General features: G+C 47.9%; 1 protein-coding gene across 1 annotated transcript in view; it reads left to right on the top strand.

The window, feature by feature from the left end:
• LOC311103631 (polycomb protein suz12-A-like) overlaps positions 1-20,631 on the top strand; it is a 42,263-nt gene extending 21,632 nt beyond the window's left edge. Inside the window, exons 10-16 of the mRNA XM_084145231.1 lie at positions 3,345-3,528; positions 5,430-5,521; positions 5,922-6,065; positions 9,075-9,232; positions 11,675-11,873; positions 12,160-12,239; positions 19,349-20,631. Coding sequence (XP_084001357.1) covers positions 3,345-3,528; positions 5,430-5,521; positions 5,922-6,065; positions 9,075-9,232; positions 11,675-11,873; positions 12,160-12,239; positions 19,349-19,787 — 1,296 coding nt within the window. The 3' untranslated portion in view covers positions 19,788-20,631. The remainder of the gene's footprint in view (positions 1-3,344; positions 3,529-5,429; positions 5,522-5,921; positions 6,066-9,074; positions 9,233-11,674; positions 11,874-12,159; positions 12,240-19,348) is intronic.
• Positions 20,632-25,122: the final 4,491 nt, after the last annotated feature.

Genomic DNA, 25,122 nt, shown 5'->3' with positions numbered 1-25,122 from the left:
AATCTCAAAGCTGTCACCCCTAGTTTAAAAATCCTTGAAATCCTTGTTAGTGAACAGCTAAAATAGTTTTATCAATGTACTAATCGGCTTCAGGAAAAAGTATAGCACAATTACAGCAGCCATGAAGGTTTTAAATGATATCACTGAAGCCCTTGACAAAAAACAGCACTGTCTCTCACTTTTTATTGATCTCTCTAAGGCTTTTGATACAGTTGATCATGCTATACTGAGGCAGAGATTGTCGAGTGTAGGTCTTTCGGAGCATGCAGTTGCATGGTTTGCTCACTATCTGTCTGCTAGAACTCAGTGCACTCAATTTGATGGGCTCAGCTCTGTTAAATGGTCTGTCTGTAATGGTGTGCCCCAGGGCTCTGTACTTGGTCCCCTCTGTCTGTAATGGTGTGCCCCAGGGCTCTGTACTTGGTCCCCTCTGTCTGTAATGGTGTGCCCCAGGGCTCTGTACTTGGTCCCCTCTGTCTGTAATGGTGTGCCCCAGGGCTCTGTACTTGGTCCCCTCTGTCTGTAATGGTGTGCCCCAGGGCTCTGTACTTGGTCCCCTCTGTCTGTAATGGTGTGCCCCAGGGCTCTGTACTTGGTCCCCTCTGTCTGTAATGGTGTGCCCCAGGGCTCTGTACTTGGTCCCCTCTGTCTGTAATGGTGTGCCCCAGGGCTCTGTACTTGGTCCCCTCTGTCTGTAATGGTGTGCCCCAGGGCTCTGTACTTGGTCCCCTCTGTCTGTAATGGTGTGCCCCAGGGCTCTGTACTTGGTCCCCTCTGTCTGTAATGGTGTGCCCCAGGGCTCTGTACTTGGTCCCCTCTGTCTGTAATGGTGTGCCCCAGGGCTCTGTACTTGGTCCCCTCTGTCTGTAATGGTGTGCCCCAGGGCTCTGTACTTGGTCCCCTCTAATTCACTATTTATATAAATAATTTAGACAAAAATCTGCAAAATGCGCAACTTCACTTTTATGCTGATGCTACTGTTATTTATTGTTGTGCCTGGTCTCTCGCAAAAGCTTTCCAGAACTTGCAAACTGCTTTTTATTCTGTTCAACATACCTTGTCAATTGAAGCTTATCCTCAACGCTGACAACTAAACTAATGGTGTTTTCTAAAGCAAGAAACAGACCTCTGAACCTTTCACCTATTACTACCTGTCAGGGCAATGAGATTGAGGCTGCAACCTCGTATACATTTCTTGGAATTTTAATTGACGACAGCCTCTCTTTTTAAAAATTGCATATTCAACAATTTACAAAAAAATTGAAGCTGAAGTTGGGATTTTATTTTAGGAATAAGGCCTGTTTTTCTTTTGAAGCCAGGAGGAGGCTAGTGTTGGCTACATTTATGCCTATACTAGACTATGGAGATATGTTATATATGAACGCTTCCTCTCAGTGTTTGAGATCAATTGACACCGTTTATCATGGAGCATTGAGATTTATTTTAAATTGCAAAACCCTTACGCACCACTGCACTTTATATACCAGGGTTGGCTGGCCTTCTCTAGTCACTCGTAGGCTCAGTCACTGGTATCCTTTTATTTACAAAGCCATTTTTGGGTTTACTACCATTTTATCTGGGCATTTTTATTCTTCAGAAATGTGGTGGGTACTCCCTTCGTTGGCAGGACTTTATCCTGCTAACTGTTCCAAATGTCTGAACTGAATTTGGTAAAAGGGCTTTTATGTACTCTGTGCCATCAGCTTTGGAACGCCTTACAACATACTTTTAAACTGGAAGAACTTGTCCCGATTTGGTGTTTTTAAATCATTGATGAAGGATTTTGAGGCTGATTCCTTGACCTGTCAATGTTTTTAAATTGCTGTTTTATGATGTTGTTATGCTCCTGTGATTTCTATGGATGTTTACTAGATGACTTGTTGTTTTTCATGTTGTCTGTCTGTAATTGTGTAATGACTTGGTGCTGCCCATCTTGGTCAGGACGCTCTTGAAAAACAGATTTCAAATATCAATGAGCCTTTCCTGGTTAAATAAAGGTAAAATAAAAAAAATGAATGTGATGGCTCGTTGCAGTGACGTATGACAGCGTGTTCATAGACGTCCCCAAAGACGTGTTGTTCACGCCACGTATGGCGTTTGAGAACTCGCACTTTGTACTTGCAGAGCAGTCATTGTACAATTTCTCTATCCGGGCCGTCAAGGTTTTTCGACATGGCGTCTTGTCGTCTGGTTCTAGACATGCCATCAGGGTACTGAAGCCGACATCCTCTACCATTTGACCATGGCTGTATATCAACTGTAATCAGTGCTGTGATTTTTTTCTTTCTTTCTCACACCGTCCCTTATAGCACTGCTGCCAGCAACGGTTGGGTCGTCCCTTTTCAGCGTTGCACCTGTACTGCCACTGTAGCTCAATTCCACCTCGCAAAGTTTGCATTTCACGACCTTTATCATTTAACTTCTCAAAGTATTGCCATACAGGCCTTTGCTGCTGTCGCTTCCCTGTCTCACTCTCTGCCATTTTTCCAACTGTTAAGGACGATGACGTGCAGAGCGCTTTATATCTGTGGCAAATCAGTTGAAAGATGCATATATTGTTGCGTTAGGTATTTGTTTAATTAAAATGTTTCCCGTCATGATGAGGATCGGGACCTGTTAGTGGTAGTTTTGTGATAACTGCACTGTGATTTCCCCCAGTCGGAGCCCTCAGTTCGCTGACGCAATAAATATTTGGCTGAGGGAGAGATGTGAGGGAGACTATTAAGCGAATGAAGTGTTTGGTGGCAATCAGCATTAAAATCAGCATATTTTGCGTTATGTTTTGTATGTTATCACAGACAAAGTACTAAGGGTAGTTAATTGATGTTAGCTTCAGCTGTCAGCTAGCAAGGAAAGTTAGCCTACAAAGCTGGAAGCTACCGCTATCTTCTTGCAAGTTATTCTAGACTGTATGGACATTGTTTTGCCAATAGTAATTAACAGTTTCAACATTTCTACACGCCGTGTCGCATTATTCAAGTGTGTTAACTTCTGTGCAGCATGATGCAGCCCAGACTCCCAGTGCAGGCTAAGCAGGCACGGTGCACTCCGTGGGGGACATCGGCTGCGCTTATAGACAGATTTGATCCGTCAGACACATTTGACAGAAGTACCGAAAAATAACAAAAATTCTAGTACCGCACCATTGTTCATGTTCTAGTATCGGAAAAGTACAGAGGTTTTGTATACTGTGCAACACTAGTGTGTGTGTGTGTGTGAGAGAGATGGTTCCTCCTAGGCCCCTGGCCTTCCCCTCTGAACAGACATAAAGAGAGCACTACTTTTCTCTCCTTCTCTTCCCTTTACTCATGTATTTGTCTCTCTCCCTCCCCTCTTTCCTGTAGCGCCTCCCTCCGTTTGAGACGTTCTCCCAGGGTCCTACTCTCCAGTTCACGCTGCGTTGGACAGGCGAGCCCAGTGATAGGTCGACGGCCCCCGTGGCCAAACCCCTCGCCACACGGAACGCTGACGCTAGCAGCCTGACCTCCGATCCTAGGCCCTGCTCCCTCAGACCCACACAGACCGTAGGTGAGACACGGGCCGGACGACACACACACACACACACACACACACAGACCGTAGGTGAGACACGGGCCGGACGACACACACACACACACAGACCGTAGGTGAGACACGGGCCGGACGACACACACTCACACACACACACACACACACACACACACACACACACACACAGACCGTAGGTGAGACACGGGCCGGACGACACGCACTCACACACACACACACACACACAGACCGTAGGTGAGACACGGGCCGGACGACACACACTCACACACACACACACACACACACACACACACACACACACACACACACACACACACACACAGACCGTAGGTGAGACACGGGCCGGACGACACACACTCACACACACACACACACACACACACACACACACACACACACACACACACACACACACACACACACACACACACAGACCGTAGGTGAGACACGGGCCGGACGACACACACTCACACTCACACACACACACTCACACACACACACACACACAGACCGTAGGTGAGACACGGGCCGGACGACACACACTCACACACACACACACACACACACACACACACACACACACACACACACACAGACCGTAGGTGAGACACGGGCCGGACGACACACACTCACACACACACACACACACACACACACACACACACACACAGACCGTAGGTGAGACACGGGCCGGACGACACACACACACACACACACACACACACACACACACACACACAGACCGTAGGTGAGACACGGGCCGGACGACACACACTCACACTCACACACACACACTCACACACACACACACACACACACAGACCGTAGGTGAGACACGGGCCGGACGACACACACTCACACTCACACACACACACTCACACACACACACACACACACACACACAGACCGTAGGTGAGACACGGGCCGGACGACACACACTCACACACACACACACACACACACACACACACACACACACACACACACACACACACACACAGACCGTAGGTGAGACACGGGCCGGACGACACACTCACACACACACACACACACACACACACACACACAGACCGTAGGTGAGACACGGGCCGGACGACACACTCACACACACACACACACACACACACACAGACCGTAGGTGAGACACGGGCCGGACGACACACACTCACACACACACACACACACACACACACACACACACACACAGACCGTAGGTGAGACACGGGCCGGACGACACACACTCACACTCACACACACACACTCACACACACACACACACACACAGACCGTAGGTGAGACACGGGCCGGACGACACGCACTCACACACACACACACACACACACACACACCCACACAGACCGTAGGTGAGACACGGGCCGGACGACACACACTCACACACACACACACACACACACACACACACACACACACACACACACACACACACACACACACACAGACCGTAGGTGAGACACGGGCCGGACGACACACACTCACACACAGACTGTTGTAATCTGTAGAAGCTCACTAAATGGTGTCAACTTAAAGGGATACTTTACCATATACCATGTTTTAAAGGAATACTTCGGAGTCAGATGAACTCGTGGATACCATGTTTATGTCTCTGCGTCCCGTATGAAGGAAGTTAAAGGTAGTTTCGCGAGCCAATGCTAACTAACGTTAGCGCAATGACTGGAAGTCTATGGGTATCTGCTAGAAAACACTAGTTAGCACTTGCACTAGTGATAGTTAGCAACTTCCTTCATCCTGGACACCGAGACATAAAAATAGTATCCACGAGTTAATCTGATTCTGGGGAAGTAGATAAAGAGGGCCTCATTGACAAAATATTGAAGTATCCCTTTAAAAACGTGGTAGATGTTTCCTCCCTCTCTCTGTAGCTGTTAAAGACTCCTTCAGCAGTACAGACTTTCAGATGAGACGGGAACACACACTCGTGGAACCAAGAGACAATCTACGCATATTCTACCAGGTGAGAGACACACACACACACACACACACACACACACACACACACACACACACACACACACTTCTATTCTTGACTTTTGTGCAGATTGTATTGTGCATATCTGAATCACAGCTGTGTTGTGCTTGTCTTTTTGTTCTCTTGTTATGTCTGTCTGACTGGGGGTGGATGGTATTAGAGACCTGGCCCTTTAACAGGCCAGCATCCCAAATGGCTCCCTGTTACCTATATAGTGCACTACTTTTGACCAGGGCTCGTAGGACACCATAGTGTGCACTACAATAGGGAAAGAGGGTGCCATTTGGGACAGTGTACTTTAGACTTGGCTGTCTATGACGGGGAATTTCTTAGTTTCTACTGACTCCTACCCTTTTCTGTGGGATTACGTACTCGCTCTCTCTAGTTCCTGTATAACCACAACACACAGCAGCAGACCGAGGCAAGGGATGACCTCCACTGTCCCTGGTGCACTCTGAACTGTAGAAAACTCTACAGTCTCATCAAACACCTCAAACTGGCCCACAGCAGATTCATCTTCAACTACATGGTGAGAGAGAGACTGTGTGTGTGTGTGTGTGTGTGTGTTTCTGGTGCACTCTGAACTGTAGAAGACTAGTTTCCTCAAACACCTCAAATTGGCCCACAGCAGATTCATCTTCAACTATGACTGCATTTAGACAGGCAGCCCAATTGTGATATTTTGCCAATAATTGTGCTGCCTGTGTAAACAGCCTAGGAGTTGAGAGAGGCCAATAATTGTGCTGCCTGTGTAAACAGCCTAGGAGTTGAGAGAGGCCAATAATTGTGCTGCCTGTGTAAACAGCCGAGGAGTTGAGAGGCCAATAATTGTGCTGCCTGTGTAAACAGCCGAGGAGTTGAGAGGCCAGTAATTGTGCTGCCTGTGTAAACAGCCGAGGAGTTGAGAGGCCAATAATTGTGCTGCCTGTGTAAACAGCCGAGGAGTTGAGAGGCCAGTAATTGTGCTGCCTGTGTAAACAGCCGAGGAGTTGAGAGGCCAGTAATTGTGCTGCCTGTGTAAACAGCCGAGGAGTTGAGAGAGGCCAGTAATTGGGCTGCCTGTGTAAACAGCCGAGGAGTTGAGAGGCCAATAATTGTGCTGCCTGTGTAAACAGCCGAGGAGTTGAGAGGCCAGTAATTGTGCTGCCTGTGTAAACAGCCGAGGAGTTGAGAGGCCAGTAATTGTGCTGCCTGTGTAAACAGCCGAGGAGTTGAGAGAGGCCAGTAATTGGGCTGCCTGTGTAAACAGCCTAGGAGTTGAGAGAGGCCAGTAATTGGGCTGCCTGTGTAAACAGCCGAGGAGTTGAGAGAGGCCAGTAATTGGGCTGCCTGTGTAAACAGCCGAGGAGTTGAGAGAGGCCAGTAATTGGGCTGCCTGTGTAAACAGCCGAGGAGTTGAGAGAGGCCAGTAATTGTGCTGCCTGTGTAAACAGCCGAGGAGTTGAGAGAGGCCAGTAATTGTGCTGCCTGTGTAAACAGCCGAGGAGTTGAGAGGCCAGTAATTGTGCTGCCTGTGTAAACAGCCGAGGAGTTGAGAGAGGCCAGTAATTGGGCTGCCTGTGTAAACAGCCGAGGAGTTGAGAGGCCAGTAATTGTGCTGCCTGTGTAAACAGCCGAGGAGTTGAGAGGCCAGTAATTGGGCTGCCTGTGTAAACAGCCGAGGAGTTGAGAGGCCAGTAATTGTGCTGCCTGTGTAAACAGCCGAGGAGTTGAGAGGCCAGTAATTGTGCTGCCTGTGTAAACAGCCGAGGAGTTGAGAGAGGCCAGTAATTGGGCTGCCTGTGTAAACAGCCTAGGAGTTGAGAGAGGCCAGTAATTGGGCTGCCTGTGTAAACAGCCGAGGAGTTGAGAGAGGCCAGTAATTGGGCTGCCTGTGTAAACAGCCGAGGAGTTGAGAGAGGCCAGTAATTGTGCTGCCTGTGTAAACAGCCGAGGAGTTGAGAGAGGCCAGTAATTGGGCTGCCTGTGTAAACAGCCGAGGAGTTGAGAGAGGCCAGTAATTGGGCTGCCTGTGTAAACAGCCGAGGAGTTGAGAGAGGCCAGTAATTGGGCTGCCTGTGTAAACAGCCGAGGAGTTGAGAGAGGCCAGTAATTGTGCTGCCTGTGTAAACAGCCGAGGAGTTGAGAGAGGCCAGTAATTGTGCTGCCTGTGTAAACAGCCGAGGAGTTGAGAGGCCAGTAATTGTGCTGCCTGTGTAAACAGCCGAGGAGTTGAGAGAGGCCAGTAATTGGGCTGCCTGTGTAAACAGCCGAGGAGTTGAGAGGCCAGTAATTGTGCTGCCTGTGTAAACAGCCGAGGAGTTGAGAGAGGCCAGTAATTGGGCTGCCTGTGTAAACAGCCGAGGAGTTGAGAGGCCAGTAATTGTGCTGCCTGTGTAAACAGCCGAGGAGTTGAGAGGCCAGTAATTGTGCTGCCTGTGTAAACAGCCGAGGAGTTGAGAGAGGCCAGTAATTGGGCTGCCTGTGTAAACAGCCTAGGAGTTGAGAGAGGCCAGTAATTGGGCTGCCTGTGTAAACAGCCGAGGAGTTGAGAGAGGCCAGTAATTGGGCTGCCTGTGTAAACAGCCGAGGAGTTGAGAGAGGCCAGTAATTGTGCTGCCTGTGTAAACAGCCGAGGAGTTGAGAGAGGCCAGTAATTGTGCTGCCTGTGTAAACAGCCGAGGAGTTGAGAGAGGCCAGTAATTGTGCTGCCTGTGTAAACAGCCGAGGAGTTGAGAGGCCAGTAATTGTGCTGCCTGTGTAAACAGCCGAGGAGTTGAGAGAGGCCAGTAATTGTGCTGCCTGTGTAAACAGCCGAGGAGTTGAGAGAGGCCAGTAATTGTGCTGCCTGTGTAAACAGCCGAGGAGTTGAGAGGCCAGTAATTGTGCTGCCTGTGTAAACAGCCGAGGAGTTGAGAGAGGCCAGTAATTGTGCTGCCTGTGTAAACAGCCGAGGAGTTGAGAGAGGCCAGTAATTGTGCTGCCTGTGTAAACAGCCGAGGAGTTGAGAGAGGCCAGTAATTGTGCTGCCTGTGTAAACAGCCGAGGAGTTGAGAGAGGCCAGTAATTGTGCTGCCTGTGTAAACAGCCGAGGAGTTGAGAGAGGCCAGTAATTGTGCTGCCTGTGTAAACAGCCGAGGAGTTGAGAGAGGCCAGTAATTGTGCTGCCTGTGTAAACAGCCGAGGAGTTGAGAGAGGCCAGTAATTGTGCTGCCTGTGTAAACAGCCGAGGAGTTGAGAGAGGCCAGTAATTGTGCTGCCTGTGTAAACAGCCGAGGAGTTGAGAGAGGCCAGTAATTGTGCTGCCTGTGTAAACAGCCGAGGAGTTGAGAGAGGCCAGGTGTGTGTGGGGGGTGGTAGGGTGTGTGTACTGTAAGGAGCATATATACATGCATATTGCAGGCCGAATAAGGGCTAGTTATGAAAAAAATATATAGGTCCATTGTGATCTTTACATTTTTTTTAATGACCTCTCCCTCCCTCTCTCTCTCTCTCTCTCTCTCTCCTCTCCTACCTCTCTCTCTCTCTCCTCTCCTCTCCTCCCTCTCTCCCTCCCCAGCCCCACCCTAAGGGAGTGAGGATAGACGTGTCTATTAATGAGCATTATGACGGGGCGTACGCTGGTAATCCTCAGGATATTCACAGTCAGCCCGGCTTCGCCTTCAGCAGGAACGGACCCGTCAAGAGAACCCCTGTCACACACATCCTCGTCTGCAGGTAACTGGGTACACACACACACACACACACACGTCTGTGTCAGACACACACAGACACATCCTCGTCTGCAGGTAACTGGGTACACACACACACACACACACGTCTGTGTCAGACACACACAGACACATCCTCGTCTGCAGGTAACTGGGTACACACACACACACACGTCTGTGTCAGACACACACAGACACATCCTCGTCTGCAGGTAACTGGGTACACACACACACACACACACGTCTGTGTCAGACACACACAGACACATCCTCGTCTGCAGGTAACTGGGTACACACACACACGTCTGTGTCAGACACACACAGACACATCCTCGTCTGCAGGTAACACACACCCCTATAGTGGAAGAGGCCAATTCAACTTGAAGTCCAGGTAGCAGATATGTATCAGATATGTATGTAGTTGGTTTTGTATATTAGCTAATAGTTGACCCCCACGCTCACTGAAGTCCGTGACAATGTTCCGTCTCTGCTGGTGCTGCTGGCTGTTTGAGATGCTTTAGAAGCCACATTGCTGGTAGGGACAGCATCCACTTTGAGAAGCAACTTCTTGCTGAAGCACTCCTTCCATTGTTGATAGCCGTGGAAGTTCTCAGGGATGAAATGTGCCCCACAGATTGACTAGTAGACGCTCAATTCGCCCGGTTTCCACTAGTTACACTACATGACCAAAAGTATGTGGACACCTGCTCGTCGAACATCTCATTCCAAAATCATGGGCATTAATATGGAGCTGGTCCCCCCCTTTGCTGCTATAACAGCCTCCACTCTTCTGGGAAGGCTTTCCACTAGATTATGAAACATTGCTGCAGGGACTTGCCTCCATTCAGCCACAAGAGCATTAGTGAGGTCGGGCACTGATGTTGGGTAATTAGGCCTGGCTCGCAGTCGGCGTTCCAATTCATCCCAAAGGTGTTTGTCGGGGTTGAGGTCAGGGTTCTGTGCAGGCCAGTCAAGTTCTTCCACACCTCCACATTTCATGAAGCTCCCGACAAACAGTTATTGTGCTGACGTTGCTTCCAGAGGCAATTTGGAACTCGTAGTGAGTGTTTCAACCGAGGACAGACTATTTTTACGTGCTTCAGCACTCGGCGGTCCCGTTCTGTGAGCTTGTGTGGCCTACCACTTCGCGGCTGAGCTGTTGTCTCCTAGACGTTTCCACTTCACAATAACAGCACTTACAGTTGACCGGGGCAGCTCTAGCAGGGCAGATATTTGACCAACTGACTTGTTGGAACGGTAAGCCATTCTACTGCCAATGATTGTCTATAGAGATTGCATGGCTGTGTGCTCGATTTTATACACCTGTCAGCAACGGTTGTGACTGAAATAGCCAAATCCACTAATTTGAAGGGGTGTCCACATACTTTTGTGTGTATATATAGTGAACCAATCGTAAATATTCATGAAAACAAAAACGTGCTTTTTGGTCTTAATTTAAGGTTAGGCATAAGGTTAGCAGTGTGGTTAAGGGACCAATTCGTCTCACTTTTCTTTTCATTCACCGTGTGACGATGACCACAGGGTGTTTTTTTTCCAAAGTTAGAGCTGATTTGGAGAGAACCTCAAACCCAACTTTTAGAACAACATAATATTATAACAATTTATTTAAGAGTTTGTAATTTGGGAATGTTTTCTTGAGGTGCTCTAAGTTACTATTATATGTGTTTCTGGCATTGAGAAATAGGAGCTGCTTTGAACATCCGTCTTTACCTCTCTCTCTCTCTCTACGCCTCTCCTCTCTTCCTGTAGGATCTTTACCTCTCTCTCTTTCCCTCTACCCCTCTCCTCTCTTCCTGTAAGATCTTTACCTCTCTCCCCCTCTACCCCTCTCATCTCTTCCTGTAAGATCTTTACCTCTCTCCCCCTCTACCCCTCTCATCTCTTCCTGTAGGATCTTTACCTCTCTCTCTTTCCCTCTACCCCTGTCCTCTCTTCCTGTAGGATCTTTACCTCTCTCTCTTTCCCTCTACCCCTCTCCTCTCTTCCTGTAGGATATTTACCTCTCTCTCTCTCTCTCTCCCTCCCTCTACCCCTCTCCTCTCTTCCTGTAGGATCTTTACCTCTCTCTCTCTCTCCCTCTACCCCTCTCCTCTCTTCCTGTAGGATCTTTACCTCTCTCTCTCTCTCCCTCTACCCCTCTCCTCTCTTCCTGTAGGATCTTTACCTCTCTCTCTCTCTCTCTCTCTCTCCCTCTACCCCTCTCCTCTCTTCCTGTAGGATCTTTACCTCTCTCTCTCTCTCTCTCTCTCTCTCTCTCCCCCTCTACCCCTCTCCTCTCTTCCTGTAGGATCTTTACCTCTCTAATTCTCTCTACCCCTCTCCTCTCTTCCTGTAGGCTAAAGCATGTATGTATGTACAACCGTGTATGCAGGTACAATTGACCTACTCACTTACTAACCCCTCCCTCCCTCTCTCTCTCCTCCCCCAGACCTAAGCGTCTTCTCCCCCCCAGTCTGTGTGAGTTCCTGGAGGTCGATGGAGGAGAGGGAGACCAGCAGAGAATCATCACTGGTCACAACCGCCTCTACTTCCGGTCAGACAGCTGTACCCCCAAAACACCCCAGGAGGTAGAGCACGACAGTGAGGATGAGACAGACCCCTTCTGGCTCCGAGAGAGGACCATCATGGTGAGAGTCACACACTGAGCAGGTAGCTACCACACACAGTGAGAGGTGAGAGGACTATCATGGTGAGGGGGTGACACACACTGTTCCTGCACTTACCCTTTTGTACAGTTCTGTTTATTCAGATTGTGTGTGTGGTGTTGCATTACACTAAGATTCACACATTAGGCCCAAACCCAGGTCGACTCTGCACCCATTACAGACTGTAGGGATTAGAGTACAGAGCCACATTGGGTTTGGAGTCTCCAATTTGACTCTGGATCCACTCTGACTGTTGTTCTGTCTACAGCAAATACAGGAGTTTACAGACGTGAATGATGGAGAGAAGGAGGTGATGAAACTATGGAACCTCCATGTTATGAAGTATGGGTACGTACCACACACGCACACCTACCTCCATGTTATGAAGTATGGATTCATATCTCCCATTAAAGCCCTGGCCTCATCATAAAGCCTTTGTTTAAAGCTTCATAAGACAGTGTTGTGTGTCAGTGTCATTCTCTAAAGCTTCATAAGATGTTGCTGTGATTCTCTAAAGCTTCATAAGACTGTCCTGTGTGTCAGTGTCATTCTCTAAAGCTTCATAAGACGTTGCTGGGTGTCAGTGTCATTCTCTAAAGCTTCATAAGACGTTGCTGGGTGTCAGTGTCATTCTCTAAAGCTTCATAAGACGTTGCTGTGTGTCAGTGTCATTCTCTAAAGCTTCATAAGACGTTGCTGGGTGTCAGTGTCATTCTCTAAAGCTTCATAAGACGTTGCTGTGTGTCAGTGTCATTATCTAAAGCTTCATAAGACGTTGCTGGGTGTCAGTGTCATTCTCTAAAGCTTCATAAGACGTTGCTGTGTGTCAGTGTCATTCTCTAAAGCTTCATAAGACGTTGCTGGGTGTCAGTGTCATTCTCTTGAACTCTGATATGCTGCTGTTCAGCTTCCAAGCTCCGCCTCCCTTCTGGCATCCTCTGTCATTTTAAGATAGTAGTATAGGTAGCAACTCTAGCTAGGTTTCCATCCAATCAAAATGTTAGCTGAAATGGGCTAGTTAAGTGACTGTCCGTAGCTAGGTTTCCATCCAATTGGCGACAGATTTTAATGCAAATATTCTAAAATCTGCATATAAACACACTTTCCCACCAGAGATGTTTCCATCGAATTGACGTGTTGTGGATGAAAGGCTGTGTGATGACATAGTGCACATGAAAATAACTTTTGCAGTTAAATTCCCATGTACTGAATTAAAAAAATACAATTTAAATGGATTTCCATCGCATTTTCAACTCTACTGGTGGTTTTGTCAGCAAAGATCTTGCGTTTATATAGTGAATGTGCCCTCTGGTCTTGGCCCGTGCGCTCTAGCCAACAGCTGGCAGATACAGTGTGGGAATAGCCTACATGATGAGATTATTATGGACACAGGCTAGATTTATTTTTATTTGTCAAACGGCAGCCAAGCATCGATCATCATGTCACCAGAATAAGAGACTCAATATTTATTGGAAAGGAGCTCATCACCGTGCACTTTCACCACCCTGTGAAGTTCATAACTTATTTCACCTGTAGCCTAAACAACTGTGAGTGGTAGTGGGAGGACCACACCATATCGTCGCATGACTCCAAGTTTACTTCCATATGATTGTTGGATGGAAACCTGGTTAATGACATCTATTTCTCACTCATTTAACCATTTAGAGAGTTAAAAGATGCTCTCAAACAATCAATCAATCAAATGTATTTATAAAGCCCTTTTTACATCAGCAGATGTCACAAAGTGCTATACAGAAACCCAGCCTAAAACCCCAAACAGCAAGCAATGCAGATGTAGAAGCACGGTGGCTAGGAAAAACTCCCTAGAAAGGCAGGAACCTAGGAAGAAACCTAGAAAGGAACCAGGCTGTGAGGGGTGACCAGTCCCCTTCTGGCTGTGCCGGGTGGAGATTATAAAAGTACATGGCCATTAAGGCCAGATTTGTTCTTCAAGATGATCAAACGTTCATAGATGACCAGCAGGGTCAAATAATAATCACAGTGGTTGTAGAGGTTGCAACAGGTCAGTACATCAGGAGTAAATATCAGTTGGCTTTTCATAGCCGAGCATTCAGAGGTCGAGACAGCAGGTGCGGTAGAGAGAGAGGGAGAGCGAGAGAGAGTCGAAAACAGCAGGTCCGGGACAAGGACAGGTCAGGGTTCCATAGCCGCAGGCAGAAGAGTGGAATCTGGAGCAGCAGCACGACCAGGTGGACTGGGGACAGCCAGGAGTCATCAGGCCAGGTAGTCCTGAGGCATGGTCCTAGGGCTCAGGTCCTCCGGGAGGAGAGAGAGAATTAGAGGGAGCATACTTAAATTCACACAGGACACCAGATAAGACAGGAGAATAACACCAGATATATCAGACTGACCCTAGCCCCCCGGCACATAGACTATTGCAGCATAGATACTGGAGGCTGAGACAGGGGGTCGGGGGACACTGTGGCCCCGTCCGACGATACCCCCGGACAGGGCCAACCAGGCAGGCTATAACCCCACCCACTTTGCCAAAGCACAGCCCCCCACACCACTAGAGGGATATCAACAGACCACCAACCTACTACCCTGAGACGAGGCTGAGTATAGTCCACAAAGATCTCCTCCACCGCACACCCTGAGGGGGCGCAAAACCGGACAGGAAGATCACGTCTGTGACTCAACCCACTCAAGTGACGCACCCCTCCTAGGGACGGCATGGAAGAGCACTAGTAAGCCAGTGACTCAGCCCATGTAATAGGGTCAGAGGCAGAGAATCCTAGTGGAGAGAGGGGAGCCGGCCAGGCAGAGACAGCAAGGGCGGTTCGTCGCTCCAGTTCCTTGCCGTTCACCTTCACACCCCTGGGCCAGACTACACTCAATCATAGGACCTACTGAAGAGATGAGTCTTCAGTAAAGACTTAAAGGTCGAGACCGAGTCTGCGTCTCTCACATGGATCGGCAGACCATTCCATACAAATGTAGCTCTATAGGAGAAAGCCCTGCCTCCAGCTGTTTGCTTAGAAATTCTAGAGACAATAAGGAGGCCTGTATCTTGTGACCGTAGCGTACATGTAGGTATGTATAACAGGACCAAATCAGAGAGATAGGTAGGAGCAAGCCCATGTAATGCTTTGTAGGTTAGCAGTAAAACCTTAATATGGAGGTTAAACACAATGTGACCTCCATATTAACACAATGCGACCTCCATATTAACACAATGTGACCTCCATATTAACTCAATGTGACCTCCATATTAACATTTACATTTACATTACATTTACGTCATTTAGCAGACGCTCTTATCCAGAGCGACTTACAAATTGGTGCATTCACCTTATAGCCAGTGGGATAACCACTTTACAATGTTTATTTTATTATTTTTTTTTGGGGGGGGGGGGGGGGGGTTGGGGTAAGGGAGGGGTAGAAGGATTACTTTATCCTATCCCAGGTATTCCTTAAAGAGGTGGGGTTTCAAATGTCTCCGGAAGGTGGTGAGTGACTCCGCTGTCCTGGCGTCGTGAGGGAGCTTGTTCCACCATTGGGGTGCCAGAGCAGCGAACAGTTTTGACTGGGCTGAGCGGGAACTATGCTTCCGCAGAGGAAGGGGAGCCAGCAGGCCAGAGGTGGATGAACGCAATGCCCTCGTTTGGGTGTAGGGACTGATCAGAGCCTGAAGGTACGGAGGTGCCGTTCCCCTCACAGCTCCATAGGCAAGCACCATGGTCTTGTAACAGATGCGAGCTTCAACTGGAAGCCAGTGGAGTGTGCGGAGGAGGGGGGTGACGTGAGAGAACTTGGGAAGGTTGAACACCAGACGGGCTGCGGCATTCTGGATGAGTTGTAGGGGTTTAATGGCACAGGCAGGGAGCCCAGCCAACAGCGAGTTGCAGTAATCCAGACGGGAGATGACAAGTGCCTGGATTAGGACCTGTGCCGCTTCCTGTGTAAGGCAGGGTCGTACTCTCCAAATGTTGTAGAGCATGAACCTACAGGATCGGGTCACCGCCTTGATGTTAGCGGAGAACGACAGGGTGTTGTCCGGGGTCACGCCAAGGCTCTTCGCACTCTGGGAGGAGGACACAACGGAGTTGTCAACCGTGATGGCGAGATCATGGAACAGGCAGTCCTTCCCAGGGAAGGAAGAGCAGCTCCGTCTTGCCAAGGTTCAGCTTGAGGTGGTGATCCGTCATCCACACTGATATGTCTGCCAGACATGCAGAGATGCGATTCACCACCTGGTTATCAGAAGGGGGAAAGGAGAAGATTAGTTGTGTGTCGTCAGCGTAGCAATGATAGGAGAGGCCATGTGAGGATATGACAGAGCCAAGTGACTTGGTGTATAGCAGGGAGAAGAATGTGGCAAAGAGCTTCCTAGGGTTAGAGGCAGATGCTTGGAATTTAGCGTGGTAGAAAGTGGCCTTAGCAGCAGAAACAGATGAAGAAAATGTAGAGAGGAGGGAGTGAAAAGATGCCAGGTCCGCAGGGAGTCTAGTTTTCCTCCATTTCCGCTCAGCTGCCCGGAGCTCTGTTCTGTGAGCTCGCAATGAGTCATCAAGCCACGGAGCTGGAGGGGAGGACCGAGCCGGCCGGGAGGATAGGGGACATAGAGAGTCAAAGGATGCAGAAAGGGAGGAGAGGAGGGTTGAGGAGGCAGAATCAGGAGATTGGAGGGAGAAGGATTGAGCAGAGGGAAGAGATGATAGGATGGAAGAGGAGAGAGTAGCGGGAGAGAGAGAGCGAAGGTTGCGACGGCGCATTACCATCTGTGTAGGGGCAGAGTGAGTAGTGTTGGAGGAGAGCGAGAGAGAAAAGGATACAAAGTAGTGGTCGGAGACATGGAGGGGAGTTGCAGTGAGATTAGTAGAAGAACAGCATCTAGTGAAGATGAGGTCAAGCGTATTGCCTGCCTTGTGAGTAGGGGGGGGCGGTGAGAGGGTGAGGTCAAAAGAGGAGAGGAGTGGAAAGAAGGAGGCAGAGAGAAATGAGTCAAATGTAGACGTAGGGAGGTTGAAATCCCCCAGAACTGTGAGGGGTGAGCCATCCTCAGGAAAGGAACTTATCAAGGCGTCAAGCTCATTGATGAACTCTCCAAGGGAACCTGGAGGGCGATAGATGACAAGGATATTAAGCTTAAATGGGCTAGTGACTGTGACAGCATGGAATTCAAATGAGGAGATAGACAGATGGGTTAGGGGTAAAATTGAGAATGTCCACTTGGGAGAGATGAGGATTCCTGTGCCACCACCACGCTGACCAGATGCTCTCGGGGTATGCGAGAACACATGGTCAGACGAGGAGAGAGCAGTAGGAGTAGCAGTGTTTTCAGTGGTAATCCATGTTTCCGTCAGCGCCAAGAGTCGAGGGACTGGAGGGTAGCATAGGCTGGGATGAAGTCTGCCTTGTTGGCAGCAGAACGGCAGTTCCAGAGGCTGCCTGAGACCTGGAACTCCAGGTGGGTGGTGCGTGCAGGGACCACCAGGTTAGAGAGGCAGCAGCCACGCGGTGTGAGGCGTTTGTGTAGCCTGTGCGGAGAGGAGCGAACAGGGATAGGCAGAGGCATAGTTGACAGGCTGCAGCAAATGGCTACAATAATGCAGAGGAGATCAAAATGAACTAAACATCTGGGAAAGGAGAGAGCAGGGCCCCCCCCCCAGCACAACTCTCAAATATAACTCTCCCAACTTCCACCTCAGAAACTATAATTGTTGTAAACTACAGCGGTTCAATGTTTCTAGGAATAGACTAACTCAGTTTATTCAGCTAGCTAACTAGGTGCAGTATTATTCCGTGAAAATCGTCCGGGCATCAAGTCATATGACGCCACAGCCAGCTAGCATGCCGGACTCCAGCAACACGGTTTAGCGCCAATACTCTGCCACAACAAACCACCAGTGTATCAACACGCAAGCAGATCGTTCGTGTCCGTGTCTAACGTTGTGGGTTAGTCCCGACAGCTTGAGCGAGTCCGTCGTCAACTTATTCAGCCAGTTAGTTAGCTAGAATAGTTAGCAAACTAGCTAGCCATTGCTTTCAAACAAAGAAGAACCCCTCCTTTCACGGCACGAACACACAGAGAGAGCCAAACTAACGTTAACTAGTCACCCATGTCCCAAATTCCCTGAACGACTCGGGCTATCAATATGTAAAAAACAAAACACAAATGTAGGTTATGACTTACCCCTAGCAGCTACTGTTAGCTAGCCAAGTGCAAAGCTAGCCACTGAATTGACTCAGCCAGTTCGCGTCTGTTCGCACGGTCGTTCCAGCTATTGTTTACTAGTAGCTATCCAGGTAGCAACAAGCTAGCTAATATTTCAAGCACAGTAGCCACTTGCTACCTAACGTTAACGGTTCAGACAATGAGGTTAGGAAACAGCTGAATGGTAGGCAATTATTGTATGTAATTATTGTAGGCAGCCAGCTGGCGTAATTACAGGCACTCTCAGGCGTGAAATAACTATACCGTTGCTAATAGCTACTCGCCAGCTAGTCCCGGTGGTGGGTTAGCTAGCTAGCTTCGTGCTACGCTGGGCTACGCTGGGCACAGCCGAATACAATACTAACCTACAATAATTACATACAACAACCCACAATAACTACCTACAATACCTAACTACAATCTTACTCGACAAAGCCCAAGCTATGTGTAAAGCCAAGCTTACCCAGCTCCCTCCACATACAAACAACACAATGTGACCTCCATATTAACACAATGTGACCTCCATATTAACACAATGTGACCTCCATATTAACACAATGTCCATATTAACACAATGTGACCTCCATATTAACACAATGTCCATATTAACACAATGTGACCTCCAAATTAACACAATGTAACCTCATATTAACCAGGCGCTCTAGATTAGAGCCTCCATTGTGTCTGGAGCAGGCTGAACGTTTGACATCTCCACTCTAACCTCCCTACCCCCCCACTCTAACCCTCCTCCTCTCTACTCTAACCCCCTACTCTAACCCTCCTCCTCTCTACTCTAACCCCCTACTCTAACCCTCCTCCTCTACTCTAACCCCTTACTCTAACCCCCTACTCTAACCCTCCTCCTCTCTACTCTAACCCCTTACTCTAACTCTCCTCCTCTCTACTCTAACCCCCTACTCTAACCCTCCTCCTCTCTACTCTAACCCCCTACTCTAACCCTCCTCCTCTACTCTAACCCCTTACTCTAACCCCCCACTCTAACCCCCTACTCTAACCCTCCTCTACTCTAACCCCTCACTCTAACCCCCTACTCCTCTCTACTCTAACCCTCTTCCTCTAACCCCCAATCTAACCCTCCTCCTCTCTACTCTAACCCCCTACTCTAACCCTCCTCCTCTCTACTCTATCCCCCTACTCTAACCCTCCTCTTCTCTACTCTAACCCCTCACTCTAACCCCCTACTCTAACCCTCCTCTTCTCTACTCTAACCCCTCACTCTAACCCCCAATCTAACCCTCCTCCTCTCTCTGCCCCTCAGCTACATAGCAGATAACCAGATGAACGGAGCGTGTCTGGCGTTTGTGGAAGTTTGCGGTGCGTACATCGCCAGGAAGAACCTCTGTAGGAACTTCCTGTTACACCTGGTCAGCATGCACGACTTTAAACTGGTTACCACGACAACCATCAACCAGGCCATGACACGCCTCCGACACATCCAGCAGACCCAGCGGCAGGAGGGAGGAGAGGGGGATGGAGGAGCAGGAGCGGGAGATGGAGGAGAGGAGAGGGTGACGGCGCTGGAGTCTCAGCCTGAGCTGGAACCCGACTATGACACATGTAATGACCACAACACGTATGGTAAGAGTAACCATGGTAATGGCCGCACCAATGGAAACGGCATCGGCGATGATGATGAAGAAGCTGGTAGTTCTGTTGCTGTGGAAACGTCCAGGCCGAGCAAGAGGCATAAGTTCTGAGGTTCCCTCCGCCCCTCTCCTGGAAGAGTGATAAGAATCTAAAATGGCGCCCGGCGATGGTGATTGGCTGGGTGGAGGGTGAAAGAGGGTGTGGTGTTGGTAGTGATTGGAGGGAATAAGAGACTCATGATGACATCATTCCAAACAGGCACTGGGTGTACTGTATAGAGGTGGTGGGCCAGAATCATTTAAGCCCATTTGGACACACACATAAATACACACACACACACTCATTGTCCCACTGGTTATAGCAGGCATACATACATCTAGTGTTTTCCCATGTCTGGTTCTTCAGTCTCCCATGATGTCATTAGAGTAACGTTACAATGACCATGAGTTCTGAGTAACTTAGCCTGGGTCCCAAATAGCACCTTATTCCCTTTATAGTAGTGCACGACTTTTCACCAGGCTAGCATTCTGTCCAGGAGGTGTACTTGTACATCAAGCTGCCGTTCTGGCTGTTACAAAGCTTACTTACTATTTTTGTCCAGGGCCCTAAATAGATCAGAGGTCCCCAAGCTGTTTCACTCAGGCCCCCCTTCCAGCACTGGGGAACATCCATTTCAGGCCCCCCTTCCAGCACTGGGGAACATCCATTTCAGGCCCCCCTTCCAGCACTGGGGAACATCCATTTCAGGCCCCCCTTCCAGCACTGGGGAACATCCATTTCAGGCCCCCCTTCCAGCACTGGGGAACATCCACAAGCACTGTTCATACCCCTCTTATTGGCAGAGAGAACATTCTGCAGGTTTAAAGCTTATTTCCTGCAATTCTATACGTTTTGCCATGTCTAATGTGTATTCATGTGATATTTGAGTGACCAAGAAAATGAGTATCTAAGGGCAAAAAAAAAAAAACGTTAGCTGACATGGCCTAGTTGATCTGGACATTCCTGACAAGTTATAAAAAGCTCTCTAAGGAATGCAATGACTGACAGGACAAGAGGAACTGATGATGCAATACCCAATTTAGACATTGCACCTTGTGTTCCACTATTACAACTTTCAGGAGTAAGTTTTAAAGCTGGACTGAGTTCCTTATATATATATATATATATATACACTTTTTTTTTTGTGTGTGGGGAACCCCGTGCCCCCCCTCCCCCCTCCCCCCCACAGTTTGGGAACCACTGATATATGGAATAGGGTGGCATTTGGGACGTACAATCAGACTCTGTACTGTGTCCATCCTCACTGGTCCAACCTACTTTAACACCCGTCTGGGGCGGCAGGTAGCTTAGTGGTTAAGAGCGTTGTGCCAGTAACCGAAAGGTCGCTTGTTCTAATCCCCGAGCCAACTAGGTGAAAAATCTGTCGATGTGCCCTTGAGCAAGGCACTTAAACCTAATTGCTCCTGTAAGTCGCTCTGGATAAGAGCGTCTGCTGAATGACTAAAATGTAAATGTCTTGTCTCAGGTGCCTGTTTGAGACGGACTATGGTGTCTGTGCACTATATAGGGAATAGGGTGCCATTTGAGACCGACTCGCTTTGGGACGTACTCGTTTTACATATATACACACACACACATACATATATATACACACATACATATGTATGTGTGTGTATATATATATATATATATATATATATATATATATATATATATATATATATATATATATATGTATATGTATATGTATATATATATGTATATGTATATATATATATATATATATATGTATATGTATATGTATATATATATGTATATGTATATATATGTATGTATGTGTGTGTGTGTATATATAGATACACTGCTCAAAAAAATAAAGGGAACACTTAAACAACACATCCTAGATCTGAATGAATGATATAATCTTATTAAATACTTTTTTCTTTACATAGTTGAATGTGCTGACAACAAAATCACACAAAAATTATCAATGGAAATCAAATGTATCAACCCATGGAGGTCTGGATTTGGAGTCACCCTCAAAATTAAAGTGGAAAACCACACTACAGGCTGATCCAACTTTGATGTAATGTCCTTAAAACAAGTCAAAATGAGGCTCAGTAGTGTGTGTGGCCTCCACGTGCCTGTATGACCTCCCTACAACGCCTGGGCATGCTCCTGATGAGGTGGCGGATGGTCTCCTGAGGGATCTCCTCCCAGACCTGGACTAAAGCATCCGCCAACTCCTGGACAGTCTGTGGTGCAACGTGGCGTTGGTGGATGGAGCGAGACATGATGTCCCAGATGTGCTCAATTGGATTCAGGTCTGGGGAACGGGCGGGCCAGTCCATAGCATCAATGCCTTCCTCTTGCAGGAACTGCTGACACACTCCAGCCACATGAGGTCTAGCATTGTCTTGCATTAGGAGGAACCCAGGGCCAACCGCACCAGCATATGGTCTCACAAGGGGTCTGAGGATCTCATCTCGGTACCTAATGGCAGTCAGGCTACCTCTGGCGAGCACATGGAGGGCTGTGCGGCCCCCCCAAAGAAATGCCACCCCACACCATGACTGACCCACCGCCAAACCGGTCATGCTGGAGGATGTTGCAGGCAGCAGAACGTTCTCCACGGCGTCTCCAGACTCTGTCATGTCTGTCACATGTGCTCAGTGTGAACCTGCTTTCATCTGTGAAGAGCACAGGGCGCCAGTGGCGAATTTGCCAATCTTGGTGTTCTCTGGCAAATGCCAAACGTCCTGCACGGTGTTGGGCTGTAAGCACAACCCCCACCTGTGGACGTCGGGCCCTCATACCACCCTCATGGAGTCTGTTTCTGACCGTTTGAGCAGACACATGCACATTTGTGGCCTGCTGGAGGTCATTTTGCAGGGCTCTGGCAGTGCTCCTCCTGCTCCTCCTTGCACAAAGGCGGAGGTAGCGGTCCTGCTGCTGGGTTGTTGCCCTCCTACACGTCTCCTGATGTACTGGCCTGTCTCCTGGTAGCGCCTCCATGCTCTGGACACTACGCTGACAGACACAGCAAACCTTCTTGACACAGCTCGCATTGATGTGCCATCCTGGATGAGCTGCACTACCTGAGCCACTTGTGTGGGTTGTAGACTCCGTCTCATGCTACCACTAGAGTGAAAGCACCGCCAGCATTCAAAAGTGACCAAAACATCAGCCAGGAAGCATAGGAACTGAGAAGTGGTCTGTGGTCACCACCTGCAGAACCAGTCCTTTATTGGGGGTGTCTTGCTAATTGCCTATAATTTCCACCTGTTGTCTATTCCATTTGCACAACAGCATGTGAAATTTATTGTCAATCAGTGTTGCTTCCTAAGTGGACAGTTTGATTTCACAGAAGTGTGATTGAGTTGGAGTTACATTGTGTTGTTTAAGTGTTCCCTTTATTTTTTTGAGCAGTGTATGTATGTATGTATGTGTGTGTGTGTGTATGTGTTTCAGTATAGAGACAAACCGAAAAGCCTTGGGTTGTATTCACTAGGAACGAAACTGGGATGGGACTACCTGAACTTGTCCAATATAAACGCTTGTTTTCGTTTTCCGTTGCAAAACGTTTTGCTACAGTGTGCCCTAATGAATACAACCTTAATGTATTGTTTTTTTATGAGGGGAATGGTTGATTGTATGATGATGCATTCTGAACTGGAATGTTTTATTGTTGATGTTTATTGTTATGGTGGCCATTTTGAGGCTGAACTTGACGATGGAACGCTGGTCTGATCTGAAGTCCAGCTCTTGGAAACAGTGTTCTTGGACTATAAGGTGTCTATGGGCTCAGGGTAGAAAGATCACTTTACCCACAATCCTAAACTAAATGTGTACTGCTATCAGACCTCTGTTCAAGTACTACTTGGAGGCGATGAACGTTTGCTCTAGCCTGCCTGGAGTGCTAGATGGGAGGGGGTTATATTTTTGGGACTATTATATTGGTCCATTATGCCAGGCAAGCTCAATGAAGCACAGAAAAAAGTATTTTAAATAGTAATTTGAAAGCAGGTCTGGTTACCACTGTCAGTCCAGGTCCAGTGATGCTACTAGATAGATTATTCAGGCTCTCAGCAAGCACTGATCACAGGTCATCTGTAACCTTTGAGGTCATTAGGTCCAAGGTTCAGTTACACTGTATGACCTCATTCATCATCAAGCTATCCCAAAAACCGTGCAGTGTCCCAGATGGCACCTTATTCCCTATATAGTGCACTATTTTTGACCATGTCCCATAGGGTAGTGCACTACTTAGGGAATAGAATGCCATTTGGGAAGCATTCTTACTATGTTGGACTAATTTGGCAAGGTCAGTGTTGACTTGCTAAACATAAACTATAGTAAAATATCAGCACTATGATGTTAAAGTTGGGAGTTAAATGTTTTTGTTGAGTTTCCTGACCAAAGGGAGTTGGATTTGCTGCAGGTTTCCCACTCTTTTCCTCAGCTGTGAAACTGTCACAAATGGCATCTTTATTTTCTATACAGCGCACCATAGGGTCCTGGTCAAAAGTAGTAAGGATCACAGGAGGCTGGTGGCACCTTAATTGGGGAGGACAGGCTCGTGGTAATGGCATCAAACACATGGTTTCCATGGTTTCCATGTGTTTTGATGCCATTCACTCCGTTCCAGCCATTATGAGCCGTCCTCCCCTCAGCAGCCTCCACTGGTATGGGCCCTGGTCAGAAGTGGTGCACTATATAGGAAGTAGGGTGTCATTTCAGATGCAAACTTTGCTTCTCCCGTGATGGGGTGGATCTTTTCTGGTGTGAACTCATTGCAATCGATCAGGACCCCAAACAAAGGAAGCTGTTCCTACTTTCTGTAGCTGTGTGTGTAGTATGTCGGCTGGGGTCATGTTCAGTTGGCACAAAACGGGGGTGTAGGAGGTACGATCTGTACGATTCCAATAAGAAACACTTGTCTTCAGTTGCTAAATGTTTTGCTACAGATGGCCTTAATGAACATGACCCAGGTTTGTGTGTACGCACTCATCACTTCAGAAAAAAGACCAGATAAGAAAATGTGATTTTTAAAAAATGCAAAAGAAAAACAGGACTTTGTACACCAACATCCTAAAACCAGCTCGACGTTGGGAATTTAGTAATAAAGGAGTCAAATGTTTTTTCTATTTAAAAATAATAAAGATGCTTTGTACTATTACTAACGTCTCATGTGGTTTTAATTGAATGGATACGGTTCTAACACTACTGGTCATGTTCCTGTAACTATCTCATGGATACGGTTCTAACACTACTGGTCATGTTCCTGTAACTATCTCATGGATACGGTTCTAACACTACTGGTCCTGTTCCTGTAACTATCTCATGGATACGGTTCTAACACTACTGGTCCTGTTCCTGTAACTATCTCATGGATACGGTTCTCGTCATGTTACTAACTATATCTCATATTACGATAGGGGATAC

This window comes from Coregonus lavaretus (genome assembly GCF_964263955.1).
Source record: "Coregonus lavaretus genome assembly, chromosome: 28".
In the NCBI taxonomy this organism is placed as follows: domain Eukaryota; kingdom Metazoa; phylum Chordata; class Actinopteri; order Salmoniformes; family Salmonidae; genus Coregonus; species Coregonus lavaretus.
This window is presented reverse-complemented; position numbering and strand designations above follow the sequence as displayed.